The sequence below is a fragment of the Prionailurus viverrinus genome, chromosome B4 (genome assembly GCF_022837055.1).
Source record: "Prionailurus viverrinus isolate Anna chromosome B4, UM_Priviv_1.0, whole genome shotgun sequence".
Taxonomy (NCBI): domain Eukaryota; kingdom Metazoa; phylum Chordata; class Mammalia; order Carnivora; family Felidae; genus Prionailurus; species Prionailurus viverrinus.
Window position 1 is genome coordinate 42779062 of NC_062567.1, and position 22549 is coordinate 42801610.

General features: G+C 46.1%; 1 protein-coding gene across 6 annotated transcripts in view; it reads left to right on the forward strand.

The window, feature by feature from the left end:
* ETV6 (ETS variant transcription factor 6) overlaps positions 1-22009 on the forward strand; it is a 257342-nt gene extending 235333 nt beyond the window's left edge. For all 6 annotated transcript variants that reach the window (XM_047866506.1, XM_047866505.1, XM_047866510.1 and 3 more), the window contains 3 exons: positions 11699-11841; positions 14068-14168; positions 18038-22009. In XM_047866506.1, coding sequence (XP_047722462.1) covers positions 11699-11841; positions 14068-14168; positions 18038-18143 — 350 coding nt within the window. In that variant the 3' untranslated portion in view covers positions 18144-22009. The remainder of the gene's footprint in view (positions 1-11698; positions 11842-14067; positions 14169-18037) is intronic.
* Positions 22010-22549: the final 540 nt, after the last annotated feature.

Below are 22549 nucleotides of genomic sequence, written 5' to 3' on the forward strand. Positions count from 1 at the left end.
GGAGGAAACGGAGCCCCAGAGGAGCAAAGGTCAAATAGGGGTTGGGTAACAGGGGCAACAAGGCACTCACTGCTGTGCCGTTGGCTGCTGCTGGTAGTGCTGCTCTCGAGGAACCTGCCTTCCCCGGCAACATACGTCCTGTCCACCTCCTCTGTCACGCTGTCTTATCAGAGACTTCTAGGAATTGAAGATAAGCCCATCCATCAAGAAGGTTAAATGATTTAGACTTATGGAGTTATTTCTCCTTATTTAATAGGTTTATAAATTTTAAAGTATTAGTCTCTTAGAAATTGTGCTACGAGGGGCGCCTGGGTGGCTTAGTCGGTTAAGCGTCCGACTTCAGCCAGGTCGCGATCTCGCGGTCCGTGAGTTCGAGCCCCGCGTCAGGCTCTGTGCTGACAGCTCTGAGCTTGAAGCTGGCTTCGGATTCTGTGTCTCCCTCTCTCTTTGCCCTTCCCCACTCATGCTCCTTCTCTCTCTCTCTCTCTCTCTCAAAAATAAATAAACACTAAAAAAAATTTTTTAAAAAGAAGAAATTGTGCTACGATTTTTTAAAATCTTATTCCTAAACATCAGAATCGTTTCATGATGGAGTTAGCCCCATCAATAAGACACTCCATGGAATATCATACCAGCCCAGTGATGAAACTTGGCACCCATGGATGCCCTTGTCTCTCTCAAGAACACACAGAATAGGGGAGTCTATGCTTTTCTTTATGACCCTAGGAAGTCAAAATATTCACATAAAGTAACCCTAGGGCCCAGACCCTTTGAGGAATGCTCCTCAGTGTGATAGAATCTATAAAATTATGATTGGGGCGCCTGGGTGGCGCAGTCGGTTAAGCGTCCGACTTCAGCCAGGTCGCGATCTCGCGGTCCGTGAGTTCGAGCCCCGCGTCGGGCTCTGGGCTGATGGCTCAGAACCTGGAGCCTGTTTCCGATTCTGTGTCTCCCTCTCTCTCTGCCCCTCCCCTGTTCATGCTCTGTCTCTCTCTGTCCCAAAAATAAAAAATAAAACGTTGAAAAAAAAAAAAAAAAGAAAAAAAAATTATGATTAATTAGCTCTAATGATATGCTCACAAGTTTAAAAGTCTCCAGATGTAAGTATTAACTAATTTAACCAAATCCAGACCAGCTGATTTAACTGCAAGTCACTGTTTTTCTCAAGGGTGAAATGATAGGGTTAGAAAGTCTACAATCGAACACTTTGTCTTGATTCTAACCCTCTGAAGCGAACTCCTCAGGGCTCCATGCCCTTTTGTTTCACTTGGGATAGCCCTGTCTCTTCTCTCCTACCCTTCTAGTGTCTTTTTGGGCCACCAGATCGTTGTAAAATTCTATTTCTTAGGGGCCGAACTCATTGAGTTATTCCTGTGTAAAGTGTGGCATTACTGAACAGCCATAAAAAAGCCTTCATATCTGTAGAGCAGATACGAATACTGCGAAAACTTAGTTCCTGAAGCTTTTTGCACAGCACTGCCGAATGCCATCGCCGGAGGGTGTGGATGGAAACACCGCTTATGAATGCGGATCGAAAAGGGAAGCCAGATTTCTGTCCATTCGGATGCCATTTGCTCAAGTACTTTGGGATTTATGTATTTGGGCGCTTGCTGTGTTTGGGCACTGGACTGCGTTCGTGGGGGTGGGGTGTTTCAGGAGGTCTAACACAGAATCTTGGAAAATCTTGAAAAGGCTGAATGCAGTTGGCGGTCGGTGTCGTGTGTGGGGTCTGTGAAGGACTCCCGTCAAGTACTATAGGAGTCAGCGTCGGGGTCATGAGGATTCAGAGTCGGGGTGTTAGGGAAGGTTTCGCAGAGGGGCTGGCTTTCAGCTGGGCTTAGCATGCTTAGAATATGAGCAAGTGAAGGTTAGAAAAAGAGAGGTCATTCCTGATGGAGAAAACTCCAGAGCAAGGTAAGGTCCAGTATATTTTTATCTATTTCAGGTAGAAATATAAATCTAGGACTCCAAGTCCATTAAAAATCTATCATATTTCATAATTCTTTTTTTCCCCTCACTTTCTAATATCACTGAATTGGGATTTTATCATACAGTTTGGAGGTGATCTGCAAAGCTATGATAGTTTACTTAGGTATTGGTCTTGTAGAAGAATTAAAATAATCACTAAAAGAGAGGCGCCTGGGTGGCTCACTCAGTTGGGCGTCCGACTTCAGCTCAGGTCATGATCTCACAGTTCGTGAGTTCGAGCCGCTCATCAGGCTCTGTGCTGACAGCTCAGAGCTGGAGCCAGCTTCAGATGCTGTGTGTGTGTCTCTCTCTCTGCCCCTCCCCTGCTCGTTCTCTCTCTCTCTCTCTCAAAAATAACTAAACATTAAAAAAAATTTTTTAATAAAAAAAATCCATAAAAGAAATGTAGGAGGTGGTAGACAGCTTAAATACAAACCACAAATTAGATCTATTTAAACATAGCATGTAGCTTATTTTTAAAGGTATCACTTATTTTTAAGAGGATAAGAAGGACTGCTTTTGAGGTTAATAAGTGAGAATAGCCAGAGTTTATGGGAAAGGATTTAATATGGAATAGAGTGAGCCAAGACCCCTGGGTTCAAACTTTTTATTGAATAGCCAGTGGTGTATGCAACAGTGAGCAAACTGCTTCTTTCTTTAAAAAAAAATTTTTTTTAACATTTATTCATTTTTGAGAGTGAGGGAGACAGAGTGTGAGCAGGGGAGGGGCAGAGAGAGAAAGGGAAACACAGAATCCGAAGCAGGCTCCAGGCTCTGAGCTGTCAGCACAGAGCCCGACGCGGGGCTCGAACTCGTGAACCACGAGATTATGACCTGAGCTGAAGTCGGATGCTCAACCAGCTGAGCCACCCAGGCACCCCCAAATTGCTTCTTTCTGGGCTTAGTTTCTATTTGTTATGCTCATGAAGGGATTGCGTGGTGGGGGCAGTAAGACATAGGGGGTTGGGGCAGCATCTGGGAACCTTCTAGCACTTTTCTCAGCCCACGAACGTTTTACTGGTCTGTGCTTTGCCAATGTGTTTCATATCCAAAGAGTATATTGGCAGTGAGCACCATAAGGTGATGAGATGTAGCATCAGTGATGCCGTGAGTCATGTTTTTAGTACATATTGACATTCCTTCTTAGAACTCGGTGATTTCGAAGCCAGAAGGGTCTTTCACAGATGAAGAAACTGAGATTCAGGCACATCCAGAGTCCAGCCTTGAGTTTCCTCCAGTGTCCTTTCCAACACCCGTGTTTCCTTCTGACCGGGGACTCCAGAGCAGGGATTGGAAACTCTGGCCCATGGGCCAAATCAGCCACCGCCTGTTTTTGTAAATCAAGTTTTATTGGCATACAGCCACACCCATTCACTTAGTGCTGTCGGGAGGCCACTCTGGCATTGTAACAGCGGAGTGGAGCGGTTGCAACAGAGGTTGTATGGCCAACAGAGCCTAAAATATTTGCAGAAAACGCTGCAGGAAACATTTGCTGCCCCCCATTCTACGGCATTGTTGATTCGGATGTGCAGCACAGTGTGCTTCAAATCCTAGGCATAACGTGGGATGCGGAAGTTGAAAACATTGTCCCCGCTCTCAAGGAATTACTTGCACTTTACAGCATGAGGCATGCCTAAGACATGTAGAAAGAACAATAACAAGTGATGTAAGAAAGGAGGCAAGTGCTAGACTGTAGGCTGTTTGCAGACCAGTCCGGAATAGTTGCAATAGCATCATGAACATCGATAAAATACAGTTAAGTGGAAGAAGTTGTTTCTTTGCATACCTGAATTGCGCAGTTAAGTCATTCATCCATTTATTCAAAAATGATCACGAATCTGTATGTGCCAGGCCTTTTTCTAGGTGGCAGGGCATAGCATCTCTAGATGCCAAATTTTGTGTCTTTATTGACATAAGGCAGGATTCCTCTGATTCTGTGCCCTCAAACAAACTAAGCTTCTGCTTTGGTTTTAACTATCGACAGCCAAGTCTTCAAAGAAGAATTTTAAGTCGATTTGGCTTTCTCTTAAAGTTCGTCAATTCCATTAAAACCTGAGTTACCAGACTTCCTGTCTGCTTGTCCCTTCCCTGGCCTTAATCCCAAAATCTGCTACGGACACAAGTTTCATTTGGCGCACTTCAATTGGCACTTCCATTCATCGTCCTTCGTTTGCTGCACAAACGTGGGGATTTTACAGGTCTGTACAGACGGGTTGTTCCAAGTCCATGATCCATCCAAATAGAGAATATTTCTTTTCTTGTGCTTATCTCACAACTTTTGCTTAGCTCCCTGATTCTCTTTGCAAACATGAGCATCTTCATGGTTATCTGCAGCAGATAAGACATAAAATCCACCCCGCCCCCAAGCTCGTGCTCTCTTTTCTAATAACACACGTCATGGCAATCTTTCAGATCTTTAAAGACACTTGCAAAAATGTGCCTATTATCTCTCAAGGTTACATTTTAAACAGAAACAAAAAGATTCTCATCGAGGAGACACGGAGTCTCCTGTACTGCTCATTTGTCACCTGCCTAGAACAATGTACTTTCCTGATTTGGTTTTATTGACTGGATGAGTTCTGTATGCACAGAAGTTCAATCCTGGAAGCCTCTAACCTTCAATCAGATGAAGAAAAATAAGCTCCGCTTGGATAAGCCTCCAAAGAAGTTGGAGGCACATCCTCAGGGGCCCGGGGGGGCCAGGGGAAGTCACTCTGTACTCTTCCCCCTGCTTCCACGCCTACTTCCTCCCCCACGGTATTTAGTGCTGGCCAAGTGGTTTCCAGTGAGGCTCATGGACTTAATTATTTATTTTTATTAATGGGCCTTGGGACCAGCCTCGAAGGGAAAAAGACTTTATTTTCTGTTGTTAAGTTTATTTATTTTGAGAGAGAGAGGGAGAGAGAGCACGAGCAGGGGAGGGGCAGAGAGAGAGAGAGAGAGAGAGAGAGAGAGAGAATCCCAAGCAGGCTCCATGCTGTCAGTGCAGAGCCCAATGCGGGGCTCAAACTCACGAACCGTGAGATCATGACCTGGGCCGAAATCAAGAGTTGTCCATTTAACCGACTGAGCCACACAAGCGCCCTGAGGGGAAAAAGACTTCATAAAAGAGAAGTCTAAAGGGTTCAGTGTGAAAGTGACGAGGGGCAGTCTCGTTCCTGGGCCTCGGTGGTAAGATGTGCCTTTGCATGCTTGTATGTAAATGTCTGTGTTTGAGGAAGAGAAGGACGGGCGTGGGGTGTTCCCATGAGCCAGAGAGGCCCAGGGTTTCAGTACTAGCTAAAAGAGCCACATCATCCCTCACTGTCTCAGGCAGATAACCCTCTGCAGAACCCCCAGGGCTCCCGACCTGGGGTCCCAACCAACAGCTGGCCCGGAGTGTTCCCGGGGAAGCAGCGTGGGCCTGTGGGAAAGCGTGCACTCAGGAATAAGCAGGATTGGAATCCAGGTCTTGTCTCCAAACAGGGGCTTACTGTTCCTGAGGCCTGGTTTCCTTCTCCATCATAAGGAGAATACTAATACCCATTTCCGTAAACATTAAAAAATATATGTTTTCTATTTTTAAAAAGGGGTGCTTGGCCGGCTCAGTCAGTTAAGCCTCTGACTTTGGCTCAGGTCATGATCTCACCGTCGATGGGTTCGAGCCCTGCGTTGGGCTCTGTGCTGACAGCTCAGAGTCTGGAGCCTGCTTCGGATTCTGTGTCTCCCTCTCTCTGCCCTCCCCCACTTTCACTCTCTCTCTGTCTCTCTCAAAAATAAATAAACATTAAAAAAAAAAAATCTAATACCCATTTCCGGGCTCTGTCGAGTACTAATGAGACAACATGTAAATGCACAGCACCAGTCGGCTAATTACTGAGCACGAGAGCCCCTTCTCTGCTCCGTTTTTTTCTTCGCCCTACTGCAGGGCTGCAGAGAGTGAGGGGAGGGCAGCGGATGCAGCTGGCCCCACCCCCACCCCCACCCCCCAGAGCTGGCAGGGGCATTGACCTCGGAGGCCTGTGTCCTAGGCATGTTTCAAGTGACACTGGCCTGCAAAGGGCACCCCTTCAAGGCACCCGGGTTTCCTTATCTCCTTGGAGATTCACCTCTGCGCTCCCTCTCACCCCCACCCCCGGGGGCTTTGCTCGGGGGAGTATCCCAAGTGTCTCCACCTTCTCACACTGGCTGAGTCACTGCAGTTTATTTTCACTGCACTACCGAGAAATCAAAGAGCCCTGAAAGAGAAGGAAGTTTCAGGACAACGTTTTTACAAGATAAAACGGTCACAGCACAGTGGCTGGGTGGAAAATCGTAGAAGGAGCTCGGGGAGACTGGAAATTCCAGTTTGCTTAAGGACACACATTTCTGTAATACAACGTGACTGCCCGAATGCCGGGAGGTAGGGATGCAGTTTTCCCGGGCTGCCCCCACCTGAGCAAAGCAGGGGCTGGGGTTTTAAGCTCAGCTCTGCCAGTGCAGCCCAGCCTCACTCCACGCCTTATGCAACCAGAGGTGAAAAGGGCCAGCCTCGTTTGCAGCTATGGTCCCCATACCCCCGTGGAGCCAGGAAGCACAGATCTCTATCCCTCACCCTCACTTCTCCCCCACCCAGCTTGCCACTGTGCACATATGGTTTCTGTTTTCCTAAGCCGTGGCAGAACGCAAGCAGTTGCCCATTGTAAACACACCTCTGTGTATCAGCACAGGGTTGGCTGAGCTGGATTCATCTGCTTCTAGGTAATGGCTGATCTAGAATTGGGGGGGGGGGGGCGGGCGGGGGAGGGTGGGAAGCAAAAACAAACAAAAAAAAAAAAACCCAGACAGACAGACAAACAAACAAACAAAAAACCCTGAGCTGTGCATGTTGTAAAGCTCGTGTTCCTATAAGCAGAGTTTCTCAAGCTTGGGACTCGTGGTAATTGGGTCAAATGATTCTTTGTTGGGGAATGGGGGAGAGCTGACTTGGTCATTATAAGATAGTTAGCAGAATCCCTGGCCAGTAGCGTCCTTCACCCCAGTTATGACAACCAAAATTATCTCCAAACATTGCCAAATACCTTCCCTACAGGGCAAGATTGCCCCTGGTTTAGAACCACTGCTCTCAAGCAGAGGAGTAACTTTCTAATTTGTACGTTACTTAGCGGTTTTGTTGCTGAACCTGAAATAAATCCATTAATTTTTTGCAATAAACTTAAGTAAAACAGGGACATTCACCGTCTGGTAGGTTGGTGATTATACCCACGGAACTCCAGTTTACAGACCTTCATTTAAAATTCCATTTGGGCAGTTAGAACAACATAAAATTACTTTCTCAGAAGCTTTCCCAAAATTTTAATTAACCACCATCATTAAACATTCCCTTTGTCGATAACTTGACTTGCCCACTCAGATTTTGAAACATCAGCTTTGTCTAGCATGATTTTTTTCATTAGAAACTATGTTGGTTATGTGTGAATCGCCCATCTTTTTACAGTCTCTGCTCTGCGAGCGTGTACAATGAGTCTCTGGTAAGAGACAGACGTGGGAGTGGAAATATTTCTCCTTAACCACAGGAAGGGAATTTTTACAATGCCTTTTAGCTGTGGGTACCCAGGGCACCTCACCCAGCAGGAAGGAGAGAGAATGCTCTCTGCAACCAAAAAATGGCACGTCACTTGAACTAAACCCTTTTATAAACTTCCTCTCATGCAAGAGACAATCCAAATAATGGACATGTGTTTAAAATACCCATGTGCCTTCATATAAAGGCCCTTTAGTTTAAGAGAAATGCACTTAAAATTAATGAATACTTTGTAATATAAAATTTTTTCACATGCATGTTCGAGGGTTATATTATAGGATAATCTTTTATTTATAGAGTTTGGTGAATTTTATTATAGAGTTTGGTGAATTTATTAAGCATTTTCATTGATGATCAAAGAACATTGTATCTGTGCAGATGTGGATTTCGACAGAGCTGAAAAATTGCAGGTAGGCTATGGTAATAACCTCCAGAGGATCTAGGGAACTAAAAAGGTTCTGCCTTTTATTTAATTGAAATCTTAAAAACTAACTCACATGGCTGAACTTTAATTGTTAAAAAAAAAAGAAGAAGAAGAAGAAGAAAGGGAAAAAAATCTCTTGTATGATCAGGCATTTATTTTTATCATCTGGAATAATTTTTAACTAAAGAAACCAAACAATCAATAATAGAGTTATAAAAGCCACTTAATACTCTGAGTTTGAAACAACTGCTTTATGCCACAAAATTCCTGTTGCTACCTCTGTTAGTGACTGAATAATTCAATATGTCTTGAATGTCAACATATTTTTATTACTCAGCTAATGTTGGCTTTGCTGGGTTAAATGTCATTTAAAGTGATCAGCTGGCAGCTTGTTTGGGGTTATTTTCACATTTATGAAAGGGAAAAGTTTGCAAGAATCCAATGTTCTTGAAACATATAGGTGAAGTCTGTTCTCCAGTGAGCCCTGCCGTTCATTTACCAACCAAGGAGCAGATAGCATTCCAGATCTTTTTTAAAAAAAATTTTTTTTGAGAGAGAACACATCTTCAGGGGGCAGAGTGAGAGAGAGAGAGAGAGAGAGAGGAGAACCCCAAGTAGTCTCCATACTCAGCACAGAGTCCAACGCAGGGCTTGATCCCACGACCCAAGCCGAAATCAAGAGTCAGAGGCTCAAACCAAATGAGCCACCCAGGCGCACCCCTCTAAGATCTTTTTTAGGAAAAGGTTTACATAAAGATCCAAGTTTGAAGCCCCTGCATGGACCTCAGTGCTGGTTAAGCCCTTGCTTGGAGAAATGGTCTCGTTCACACTGCACTGTTTTGTGATAAGTAGAAGGTACCACAACAGTAAAACAGAAACCACAGACACAATGGAAGTGAAAGTCTTTGTGCGGAGGGGATGGAAGGACCATCCGCTTTATACTTTAGCTCCAGTTGGCCGAGAGGTGAGAGGACTAGCAATATATTGTTCACCTTCATATGGGCACAGTTTCTTTATATCAAACCGTTGAAGACAATCCAATAGTTCATTACTATTCAATGTTAGTAAAATGGACACTTGAGAGAATTGAGTCCCGATCCAGGTGACACCAAGCCCCTGCAGTGAAGATGATTTCTCCCATGTGGAGGAGCGATATAGGAGTTAGACACAGACCCCCTTTGTTGTTCCTTCTAATTTACTGGCATTCTATGCGATAATATTTGGTTTTGTCAGAGGTTTTCCAACTGGGAGAGGCTGGGGGGAAATGTAAATGCATCTGCCATTGTATGATGGGACAAACACTGAATCCGCAGCTCAGTCCTTGGTTTTCCATTTGTAGTAACAGTGTTCCAGGGCAAGGAGATGGCAAGGAGGGTTAGGGCCCATTGCCTTCCCCACCGCTTTGCCTAGAAATAGAGTCGTCCTGTTACAAGAGCCTTAAAAATGAGCTAGGGGGCGCCTGGGTGGCTCAGTCAGTTAAGAGTCCGGCTCTTGGTTTCTGCTCAGGTCATGATTAGTTCTAGTCCCACATCGGACGCTGTGCTGACAGTGCGGAGTCTGCTTAGGATTCTCTCTCTCCCTCTCTCTGTGCCCCTTCTCTGCTCACGCTGTCTCTCTCAAAATAAATAAATAAAAACTTTTTTAAAAAATGAGCTAGAGTCTTCTCAGTCTTCTCAGTGTGACCCTGACTTCTCCAGGTACTTTATGGTGCTCGGATTGGGTCCCCCACTCTCTCCCTCTGGCTGGCAGGCGGGTAATAGAAGTGGCTGGCCGTTTCTGTCCCCAGAATGGGGTTCAAACTCACAGAGCACCTGGTGTCTTCAACGAAGAGCACCGTTTGTCCTTTTCTAAAACCCAGTAACTTGCACATTCCATTAATGTTTAGACACAGATAATGGAGGGGGGGGGAGGCTACAGTAAAGAGATTTATGGTCATTTCAAGTTTAATGTCAGTTTCCTGCAAGATTAAGCTTCTTAGAAAATGCCACATTTTATGCCAGTTCCTTGCTTGGGCTGTTCAGAGAAAAGGCTGGATTTCATAAAGCTTACACTAAACAGAGCTAAACCTTGTTCTGGAAAGGCCTAAAATTTTACAGATATCTACCTGTTAACTGGCTTCTCTCAGAATAGAAAACCCATCAGGAAGAATGGTGGGGCACGGGCTTCAGAGTGGTGCAGAGCCTGGAATCCTGTGTGTGTGTGCATCACTCAACGAGCTGTGCCCTTGGAGTAAATTACCAAACCCTCTAAGCCCCAGCTTCCTTGTCCATAAAATAGGAATAGCAACAGCACCTGCCTCAGAAGGTGTCCTCAAGGTCAAGTGCAGCACAGTGCCTGCTAGTAGGCTACCCGATACGTAGCATTGTTGCTATTTTCATTACTTTCCCTTCACTTGCAATATCACTAATGCAGTGATCCTGTAAAGTATGTGTGATTCCCATTTCATATATGAGGAAGCAGAATCTCGGGGAGATTTAGGAAACCTGCCCAGGGTGACCTGACTCAATTACCCTTGTGAATATACTCCTGAGAAGGGTGTGTTTCATTCTCTGTGAGGTGCATGTGTTGGCTCTAAAATACTCCACGTCCCAATTAGACACTCCCTGCCCAGGTGTGCTGGGCCTCACCCAACATAAGGAAGTCAGCACACTGTAGTGCAGGAGCCCAGGAATTCATATCCCGGCCCCCTCAGGCCTCAGAGGGTTAGGAAAGACGCACGACACGTGCTGAGCACATACACAGCGTTCGGTAATCGATCATTCACGACCAGCCATTCTGGCTCCAGCCTACCAAAGCTCCCCAGAGTCAACAGTGAAACCCCTGAAAACTAGAGTCTCTTACTCTCATCTGGAGACCATTCCAAAAGTACACATAGATAGGATGTGTCTCCATCCACCCAACAAGGGGGCCTAGAGGGCAAACCACAGACCATGACGGCCCAAATCCAGAAAGCACTAGAACAAGGGAAATTATGCGGTATGTGTCTTCTCGTTTTAATATGCCAGCCCTCAGCCAGGAGCCAAAGCCTAGCACAATACCTGGCCTGTATGAACTCACTTAGTAAATATTTGTAGCCTGGCCAAGTGACAGAACGTCGGTCCTACAGATGGGAAAAGTGACTTTTTGCCCTGGGTTCCTTTCTACGCTGATTTTGTGACAATAAACTGGTTTTTGAGAATTCCGGGGGATGCTGTATCTTCTTTTTGAAAACCACGCGAGCTCACAGTTTCTTTTTCTGCAGCGTTTCACGCATCACACTTGTTTTTCTGCCATTTTTTAGCCTACCCCAATCTTCTCATCTGTATCCATTCAGCCTCCAACACCAGAACAATCCTGCAGCATCACCAGGAACACCATACTGCTTGCTTAAACACTGGGGCTCTCTTTCCGCCCTTAGTCCCCACCAGCCTGTTTTTACCCCTCTTTTGGCTTGCTCTGTGTCTTTCGTGTGAGCTCTGCTCAAGTTCAAGTCATCGGTCATGACCTTGAACAGGCTGCTTCCTCTTCCAGGCCACTGCATCCCCATCTGTGGAGGGGAGGCCGTTGGCCGGGATGGTCTCTGAGGCCTCCACGGGTCAAAGGTTGCCTTTCTCCAGCACCATCTGCCAGATCTCTCTGGGCCCTGGTCTCCTCACTGTGAAATAAGAAAGTTAGACCATCAATCCACACTAGGCAGGAGCGGCTACTGGATTATTTTCTGGTTGTTATTCTTAGGGCCTCAACAAGAAACATAATCAATGTTTTCTTGCCCTTTTCCTCTGTAGACTGTAGACTGCTTTGGGATTACGTCTATCAGTTGCTTTCCGACAGCCGGTACGAAAACTTCATCCGATGGGAAGACAAAGAATCCAAAATATTCCGGATAGTGGATCCCAATGGACTGGCTCGACTGTGGGGAAACCATAAGGTAAAAGGGCACCAGATATTTGCTGTGCGAAGTAATGCCAAAATAAAGCCTTCATTTCCAGGTTGGAGGATAATTGTCTTCTGCCCCCCAAGTGTGCCCATCATTATTTAGTTTATTCCTCACCGCAATTAGTTACAAAGGGAAGGACATAAGTAAAGATGCCACTTTCCATGTGTTACTTATGCCGGGTGTCAGTTAACTTCACACCCCCCGGTCTGGTAGGGCTGTGTTGGAAGTGGCCCTCCATCCCATCCCCTCCACCTGGTGCTGCCACCCGTGTGTCGCTAGGAGCTGAGGAACAGGGGCTCTGTGACTCACAAGGGAGCTGGGGAGGTATCGCTTCTGTTCCGCTCAGTGAGAAACACCCACGTCTGCAAAGGCCCCCTTCGACATGGAAATGCTCACATTCTGACTGTGACATCCCCTTGAAAAGCAAACAGGCAAGAACTGTCCGCCCCACAATTTTCCACCCTGGGAAAAGGGAGTAGAATTTAAAAGATCCAATCTTTTAGAGTTAGGAAAACTGTTGAAGTGCATAGAGGTAAAAAGTGGGTGAAACACCACCCTAAACATGCATGATGGATGCCTGGATAAAGAAACACTGCCGTATACATACAGAGGAAGATTACTCAGCCTTAAGGGAGGTTAGAAATCCTGTCACAGGCTACGGCATTGGAGGAATCTTGACGACATTCTGCTAAGTGAACTAAGCCAGTCCCAGAAAGACAAATCCTGCCTGTTGCCACTCACATGAAGTATCTACAACAGGCAAATTTGCTGAACCAAAGAGTGGAGTGGTGTGGCCTGGGGTTGGGGAGAGAGGGGCAGGAGAAAGTACTGATCAATGGGCATAAAATAAAATAAAATAAAATAAAATAAGGTAAGAAAAGAATAGAGCAAAGAGTCTCTCCCCTCAAAAAATATTTAAATAAGTAAATCTGTATTCCTACTAAAAAAACAAAAACAAGTAACCAAGATCCAGGCCTGACCGCAGCCAGGTAGATGTGGGCAAAGCAGGCAAAGCACCTTGGTGGCACAGCCCCAGATGAGCTGAGTGAGCAGGGACAGAGTGGGGCCCAGCCGAGCTCGGGGGCTGGGGGGTAGGGGAGGTGGGGGGCTGCAGCCTTAGAGGTTGGAAGCCTGTGCTCTGGTTCCAGTGAGGAAGACCTAATTGCAGGCCATGACCAAATACGGCAAGGCCCCACTGACAGACTCTTCAGTGCGTGAGTCACAGAGAAAAATCCCTCTGCAAGCTCCCGATGGTGCCTGGAGCCCCAGGGCTCGGAACCACTGTATTCTTCCTTCCACAACAGGAATTCCAACAAACAAAAAAATCTCTTCCTTAAAATGACAAACCAGAAACACAAGTTGGAGAAAGGTCGTTGCAATGAAAGAAAGAAGGGAGGGAGGGAGGGAGGGAGAGAGAAGAAAGAAAGAAAGAAAGAAGAAAGAAAGAAGAAGAAGGGAGGGAGGGAGGGAGGGAGAGAAGAAAGAAAGAAAGAAAGAAAGAAAGAAAGAAAGAAAGAAAGAAAAGAAAAGGAAAGAAGGAAGAAAGAAAAGGAAGGAAGAAAGAAAAGGAAGAGAAAGAAAGAAAAAAAGAAAAGGAAAGAAGGAAGAAACAAAAGGAAGGAAGGAAGAAAGAAAGAAAGAAAAAGAAGGGAGGGAGGGAGAGAAGAAAGAAAGAAAGAGAAAAAGGGAGGGAGAGAAGAAAAAGAAAAAAAGTAAAGGAAAGAAGGAAAAAAGGAAAGAAGGAAGAAAGAAAAGGAAGGAAGGAAGGAAGAAAAAGGAAAGGAAGAGAAAGAAAGAAAGAAAGAAAGAAAAAGAAAAAGAAAGAAAAGAGAAAGAGAAAAATTCTCTGTGGGTTGGAAGGTGAAGGATGACCCACAGATAGGGGAACCTGCAGGAAATTCATGGAGCACAGCAGAGCATAGTCTTGGAAGGTAGTGAGGGAGGTTGCTGTGGGATATACTTTATTAGCCACAGCGCCAAGACTTCTGACGAAAGGGGATTCACCTTCGGAGAAATTTTGGCGCCCGTGTCTAAAGGCCAAGGGGGTGGGAATTGGTGGGCCTGGGGGGCAGCTGGGGGGCAGGTAGCTCCCCGGAGCTGGTAGGGCCACGCGAGCAGCCAAAGAGCTTTTATTTTAATAGCTCCCCAGCGCCTTTTCAGAGGTTTATGTCACTGTGTCTTTGTGCTTTTTTCTCTCTTCCTCCTTTGAACAAACAGAACAGAACAAACATGACCTATGAGAAAATGTCCAGAGCCCTGCGCCACTACTACAAACTAAACATTATCAGGAAGGAGCCAGGACAAAGGCTTTTGTTCAGGTAGCGCTTCCTTTTTCTCCTTTCCTTCTTTTGGGAGGATATTGTTTTCCTTAAATAAGAGGGAGGAGGGAGGCTGTTAAGATCTCTACCTGCCTGTCTGACACGGAAAGCCATCGCTGCTACAAATTGCATACCAGATGCTGGGTTGTTCGAATTTCAGGAAAAGAAGTCGGTTTTTTGTTTTTTGTTTTTTGTTTTTAACTTATGTCCGTCCTGTCACAAAGCCCAAACTAAGTAAGCACAGTGCGACTCAACTTGAAAATAATGCAGTGATCAAATCGTATTATCTGGATTTAACATCCAGGGTAGTTAAGAGGACCGGCCAAAGTAACACCGTCAATGGCAAAGCGAGGTATTAGGTCTAGACTTCCAGGTTCCCGACGCTTGTGAGCAGGTTTCTGAACCAGCGTTTGTCAAACTTCAGGTCATGACCCGTTAGCGAATCATGAAATAGATTTAATGAGTCAGTCTAAACCTTTTTTTTTTTAACGGAATAGAACAAAACTGAACAGGGTGGGATAGAGTCGAAAATATCAGACTGTGTCACATGAAGTAAGAGTGGCTAATGATTCAGGAAAGCTTTGTTTCATGTGTGCGTGTGTACGTGCTGAGTCATGATGTCAAAATATATATATATTTTTAATTTTTTTTAACGTTTATTCATATTTTGAGAGACAGAGCATGAGTAGGGGAGGGGCAGAGAGGTAGAGGGAGACAGAATCCGAAGCAGGCTCCAGGCTCTGAGCTGTCAGCACAGAGCCCGACGCGGGGCTCAAACTCACAGACCGTGAGATCATGACCTGAGCTGAAGTTGGACGCTTAACCGACTGAGCCAACCAGGCACCCCAAAATATATTTTTTTATGGTGCATGATAATCCGAAAAGTCCGGAAGCTGCTGCAATAGACACTCCTCTTTCCAGACTTCCTCACAGCTAACGAGTTCCAACCATTTAACCTACCACATAGATTGTGATTCCAAGCACTCTGCCAGAGAAGAGAAAGAATTAGGAGAAGAGGAAGAAAGGAATGTCAAGGACCAGTCAGGAGAGGTAGAAGGGATGGTCACTGACACTGATGGTAATGGACGTGGGGCGACCAAGGGAAGGCTGGGAGAAGGTGGGATCGACGGACATGACGTCAGGTTATGGGTTTGGCAGATGGGACAGAAAAGAGTTTCGATGGGGCTAGAGAGATGGATTTGGCATTGTCTGTACACAGGTAGCAAGTGACACTCTGCATGAATAGATCCATTCGCTGGGATAGATTAGAGAGAGCAGAGAACTCAAGCTTTATTTAACATTAGGAGTAATGGTAACTTGGGAAGGGTAAAAACAATTGACGTCTTCAAAAACAACAGAAAAGCTTAGTCAAGAGATGGGAACAGAATGGGAAGGAGTTAAAAAAAAGAACCCTCGCTTCCCTGGCTCTGCTGATGGCTTCTCATCATCCTTGACCCTAAACGTAGTCCTTGGCTCCTGTTCTTTCTGGATGAAATGATTCCATTACACAGCTTCAGTTAGACTTCATGGTTAGACTCACCAGCCTTTGTTCTGTATCCAGCTCTAGGATCCCCCTGAAGTCCCCCTGAAATCTGAATTTCCAAGAGCTTCTTATAGTACATGGCCATTTAAATACCTTCTCCACATACTAGAAATATCCCCTGCCCCCCATCCAGGATTCCTGTTACTCATCAGTGGTGTCAATGTCGTTTTAAGCAACCAACTTTGATGCTGGGGTTACTGTTGACTCCTCCTATATCCAGGTCAGTCATTATGCAGGATTGTCCCTGGCTCTTCCATTCCACACTGTTTCTACTCCATTCTATGTTGCTAGGGCTAGAAGCCTGGAAACCACATTTCCCAAGATTTCTTACCAGCAAATTCCAGGTTGGAGTCTACCAATGACAAGCACTTTCATGAGAATTTAGAAGACATAAGAAAGGCAAAAGCATTCTTGTTGCTTCCTTGTCTAGACTTTATGATTCACACCTAGATTAATTCAATAATCCTTTCTACCTCTGGTCCACTCCCCTGCCTTCCAAATTCATCACACACACTGCCAGCTACCTACCCTACGACACTAATATGATCCCCTGTGCCAGAAATATATATCCCTCTAACTTTTGCTTTTTTAATATATATGCCCTCTAGGTCTATCTCAAGTGTCCCACCCATCATGATGCTCAAACACACACAGATGTCTTCTTCCATCATCTCTTGGATCCCTTGGCCCTAAACCACATCACGATTTGCATTTTCAATAGCTATACATATGAAGTCCTTCTCCCCACAACTAAGTCATAAGATCCTAGAAGGGAGAGGATTATATTTTATATAATTCTATTTTATACCTTACGGAGGCTTTCAGTAAATGTTTCTTGACAAGCCTGATTTGGAATATCAGAAGCTTATTACAGAAGACTAGTCAAGAGAAGAAAGAGGTAGGGTAGGGGGCCGAATATAGCATATCTGTGGATTTGGCCTCGGGAGATTGTCAGTGACTTCAGATTTGGGGGAGAAGTGTTAGGGGATGAAAGGAGAAGACAGAGTGCAGACTCAACAAATAGTACTACTTGGGGAGTTGAGCAATAAAGGGCAGAAAAGAGAAGCAGAAGTAGTTGGAAGGTTCATAGGCTTCCAATAGTGATTTTTGACAACATAAAAGGACAGGATCATGCTATTAGTGAGAAGAGTTGGTCATTTTTGAGGAAATGAGGGATGGAAGCCAGACTTGCCACAAAATGAAGGCTTCTTGGTGTGTAAAACCCTGTGTGTGATCAAGTGAAGTGTTAAATTGTGGGTAGTCTTTACAAGGGTTATAGGCACTGAGGGAAGGAGGATTGCAGTGTGGACTGGTGCTGTTGCATGGCTCTTTGATGCAGGGGCAGGGCGCAAAGAATAAGCAGGGCTCAGAGAGTGCCAGATGAGGTTTGGAGGGAAGGCCATGATGTGTATAAGAAAAAAGACTGGCCAGACGAGAATAAAGGCTTCATGCTCGTCAACGGTGGGTGACAAGAGTTTCCTGGGTAGAGATGACAGAGAACCCAGGTGGGCAAGCGGAAGAGTGTGTCCTTGGCTTTATCTGTTAAGTGGTCACCACAGGCTTTCGAATGTGGAGTGACATGTGTTAGGACCGTTCATCTGGTGCAGGGCAAAGTGTCTGGGAAGAGAAGGGTGTGCAGGCACCGAGGGGGCTGTGGAAGCGGCATTCCGGTGAGGGCAGAACCTTTGCAACCAGGCCGCCTTCCTGCACTTGTGGAAATCGTGGCCCTGACAGGTCACTGATAGGATTTCCAATAAGAAGATAAGCCTTGCTGTCTGCACCCAGCTGCAGAGGAAGACAGGCTAAGGGGGATTCATTGCTAGCATTTTGGCTGGATCAGTGATAACGTTGAAAATGATTCTCTTTGCCTTTCTAACTGCTAAGAGCACCACTAAGTTGCCCTTTTATGAAAATTTTCCATTTGGCATTTAATTGGATCCTTTTGAGGTAAATTCAAGTGTTGCATACCATTCCCTGGGCCCACAGTCTGGGATAGAAATGGATATACAGCTCTCGTAGGTCATTGGAAAATCTAACAGCAGATCAGTGAGCTGTACCAGGGTTCCCTCGTATGGTCGTACAGGAATGCACGACACAGCTCACAGCCACCCTAGACGTTTTTATAGTTATTTTGCCATTTTTTCCAGCACTCAGAGGAAGGGGCACCTCCTTCCAGTTTGTGCTAAGTCAGCATTACTGGCTGAGTTCAAATAGCTGTCCAGCTATTTGAGATGATGGGGCCTTTGCTTTTAGTTTAAGAGTTCAAGGTGAAGGCAACTGGAGGAAAATGTAATCTTCTGTGCTCGTCCATTTCCTCTCACCAAAGGTTTATGAAAACCCCGGATGAAATCATGAGTGGCCGAACGGACCGTCTGGAGCACCTGGAGTCCCAGGAGCTGGATGAACAAATATACCAAGAAGATGAATGCTGAGGGAACCAACCCACCACCTCAGCGGGCCAGCAGCCGGGGGGCCCCCTGCCCGCGAGGGGCCTGGAGGCGAGCCGAGCAGGCGGGCTGAGACTAGAACAGGAAGAGACCCAGAAGTGGGAGTGACACCTGTCTCGCGTAGCGGGAGGGCCCCCAGAGCACCTTAGACAAACCACCCAGCAAAGGCGGGGCTGGAATTCTGGCCGAGGGCACGAGCCTGGGACTCGCGGTTCCCGTTTCCTCCTCATTTGGAACCTCTCCATCTGTAATTCCTCACCCTCACCCGTCCACCTGTTGTTAGTTTCATGGTGTTTTCGTTTTTTGGTTTTTTTTGTTTAAGACCATGCAGTTTGACTTTTCATCATTCATATAGGGGAAGACATCCGAGGTTGTTTTCCTATGGAAATATATATCTATTATATATACCTATTTTTTTGCAAATCTCACAAAGTGCGGCAAACCCAGCTGGTCAGGAAAGAGAAAACACACGCAAAGGGTTTCAGGTTCCTCTTTATCCTGCCACGTGGATCAGGTTTGTTCCTGTTGCTCTTGGGTCTTGGCTGGGGGAAAAAAAAAAAAAAAAGATGCTTTTAAAAAGGATAAAGTGAGAAGGAGAGCGCTCTTTTTCTCCCTCTCGCTCTTTCCTCCCCTGCCTCTCCCTCCCTGCCTGCTGTTGAGTTTCAGATACCTTTTAGCAGAGTCCAGCCTCCAGGACAGTCTTGGGAGTTGGTGACGCTCCAACGGAATCAGCGGTCTGGGTGCTTTGCAGTGGCACTGCGCAAAAAATAAAATAAATAATAATAATAATAATCCAACCCACATCCGGACATCTGGCTGCCTATCAGAGGGAGGCCCCAAACGTCACGGGTGCTGTGGTCCTCCAGAGAGATAAGCATCAGTCCAGCTGGCTGCCCCCGGCCGTGGCTGTGAGCACCCCAGGGCTTGGTGGTGCCGAGGACAGAAGATCAGGATGGAAGGCTGTGTGTAGTATTCGGAAGGCCCCAGCCTCTTGGGATTAACTTGCAGGTCCTGCAAGGTTCCCAAAGGCCACCTTGTGGTCAGTTTCATGCCCTCACCTAACTTTTTAAAAATTCCCGGGCTTTTTAAAAGTTTCCTGGCCCCCACGGGACACAGGGCATTGGAGAGCGGAGGACCCTAGAGTACACAGTCTCGCTTGCTACTGATGTTTGCCCAGCCTGGGCAGACAGGAAACTCGTCAGATCTATGACCTTTTTCTCTTCTCCTTTCATCGCTGTGCTTCACCCATTCGTGGCTCTTTCTCGCCTCGAAATAAGGTCCACAGTGTCTTGTAAAATGAGGGAAGTGCCACCCCTTAGTACTTTTGATGATAACACATATTTTTAGAAAGCTCTTTGAGATTTTTTTTTTTCCTTTTCTAGCCATCTGAACTCTTTTAATACAGGTTCAGAATCCAATCTTAGAAGGACGGCCGTTTTTTAATCCAAAAGATTAGACCCGCCTTACACAGCACCCCCTCCTCGTTTCTCTAGTTTTCTCTCCTTGGTTGGGTGAGCATCTCGCAGCTCCCCAGGGTACATGTGCACGTCGTCAGCGGCACTTCTAGATGCTGCTGCCAGATCCCTGGGTGTCTTCTCAAGCCACTTCTGAGCAAATCAGGGAGGTAGGGGTTGGAGGAACGCAGGCAGGAAGAGTTCTCCCCCAGCCTTATTGACAAGGACACCAGCCTGGGGAGAGGGAAGGACAGATTGCGGGTCAAGGACACTGGAATCAAGGAGCCCTTTGAGGTCCTTCAGTTGTGCTCTGTTCCTGCCCCTTATCAGACCGCAGATAGAGACATAGAGGTGGCCAGCCTCCTCCACTGTCACGTGATCCACCAACTCTACCTTCCAGAAGGCCGGGCTTGCAGTGAGGTCAGGGACCTGCTGATGAAGGAAGGGTTTGGTCTCGGGCCACTTGAATGGTGGTGAAAGTCAGCTGGACCCCAGCACACTCCAGATGTCTTTCAAGAGCATTCAGCAGCATGCACTGATTCGTTGTCCAGCCTCTAAGATGACTGATGTTGGATTGCAACTTGAGAGATTAAGCCAAAAACCTGGTGTATTGGGAAGACCATTGAGTCGAAGGGCTGGAGAGAAAAGGTGGATTTTTACTGAGGCCCTTTGTGTGGCTATGAAAGCAGAGACCAGGGCATGATGTTGCTCTTTCCTAAGATGAGAATGTCTCATTCTGTTCACTTTACCCACACGTAAGGACTCCAGCTCTTTCTGTTCAAAGAATATTACAGCTGAATTATGGAAGGAAATTCCCTTTTGCCCCAAGGATCTCTGTATTTAAAGCAATACCCTGTAAGAATAGGTAAGACTTAGGATGGTGACACCTTCACCTGCTTGAAGAATAGAAAGCACTAATTCCAACGTGCTCCTTATTTCCTACCCCGGTATTACCAGTAAGAACTTTCTGTTGATTCCCTTAATGGCAAAAGTCGTCCTCATTTATTCTCTGAGCTAACACCCGGGCAGTGCCGACACCAGGGATGCGGTGTTTACACGCCGCAGACCCCAAAGATCTCCGGTTCCATTCAGCAAACTTGGATGAAGCACCTTCTAGACACTGGGAGGGATTCAAAGAGGAAACCAGGCGCAACCCCTGCCCTCCAAGAGCTTAGGCTCTACCTGTAGGGTCTACCAGTATGAAATTCCTTACTTCAACACTAAGTACGAGGGGCGATGAACATGTCACCTGGGACCAAATTAAAAGCACGTCCGTGATCTGAATAGCTGGCCTTTCCCTACCGCTGCCATGTGAGTCCTGGGCTTGCAAGATCAGAAATTGGGAAAGGAGAGTGTGGACGAGCACTGCAGAGCGGGGAGAGCTCCCTTCAGCGGTGTCTGAGACGGTCGCTCTCACTTGTATCTCTAGCTAGAAATTCTCTAGCATTTTCTCTTCCCTGCACCCTGGGTTAGCGAGGTTGCCTCCTCTTGATCAGAAGAAAGCAGTGGCAATTAGCGGGACTAGCTATGTGGCTCTTAACATGATCTCTTTTTGTCCCAAGGCAACTTAGTCTTGCCTAAGACAGCATCACCAGTGTCCTGAATCCTTTTTTTTGTGGGGGGGTGGGGGCAGGGAGCTGCCCACAGAATAAGAGGAATAACACACTGATGAATTTTCTCCTTTCAATGGTGTATTTGGCCCCCTCCAACCCAGGGTCTTTTTACCCTGATACCTTGTCCAAATGGGAACGTAGCTTTAGCTGAAACTTCGATGGCTCTGACAGGATTCGCCTAAATGACTAAGTACCCACCGTCTCCCCCTTTCACTGCCTAGGCTCCAACTCGGAATACGTTTTTGAAACATTCACTCCCTTCTGCAGAAGGGAGACCCGAGTATCCAGGAAGTTAGTATGACTTGCCCGAGGAGCAGACAGCATGCCAGGGACAGAAGGAGGATTGAGATCCAGCCTGGCCAGATCCCCCATTTGACCCATTCCCACCCAGGAACCTGAAGATGAGAGATTTGGGAAAACACACGAAGAACAAAGGGCAGGTTGTTTTTGCTTTTGTGTTTTTCCCCTAGCATTCGGTGCTAGTCGGTTTTCACCCGCTCGGCCTGCTCCCCTTCTGAGCAGAAATCTGGAAGGAAGGCAGTGAGACAAGGAAGCCATGGCAGGAGGGTGGGGTGGGGGTGGCAATAATCCCTGCCTGTCTAAAAACCGCGGAAGACTAACCTGATCCTCTTTTGGCCCCATCTGCATCAACACTAAACAACTACAAACTCCCTGAATCTTTCACACATGCCAAGTGAACATTCTTGAAGATTTCTCTTTGTGACTGCAAACCAGGATGAATCTAGAATTTCTTTTTCTCCTTTTTTTTTTTTTTGTTTAATTTCTAATCTCTTGTTGTTTATGAGGTGTGGGGTGTATAAGGGACTGAATCAAATGAATGTAACAAAAAAAAAGAAAAAAAAAACAAAAAACAAATGCCTTTTCTCAGGGCCAGTGAGTTGCAAATAATTTTTAAAGAAAAGCCTATAATTGCATCATCTCAATAAATTTTTTATAAAAAAAAAAAAAAGGACCAAGTCTCTGTTTTTAATAATATGGAATAGAGTCAATGCAGGCAAGGTACGCCAATGAGCTAAATCCTGTCTCCACTCAATTACAGCGTAAAGCACTGTCATGGTTTTTCACTGGCAGGCAGCCTCTGTCCCCGAGCAGTCTGCAGGCACTTTGGACAAGCGGCACCAGAAAGGTCAGTGCAAACCGTTCAGATCTGAGCATCTGCCGCAGGTGGAGAAATCTGCCGGAAGGAACCCCGACGGGAGATGCTTGGGTCCCGTGCTGTGCCAAACATTTACCAGCTCCCTGCCAACTGAGGGGATTCCAGGGTCCTCCAACAATAGAACTGCTCCTTCGTTCTACTGAAATC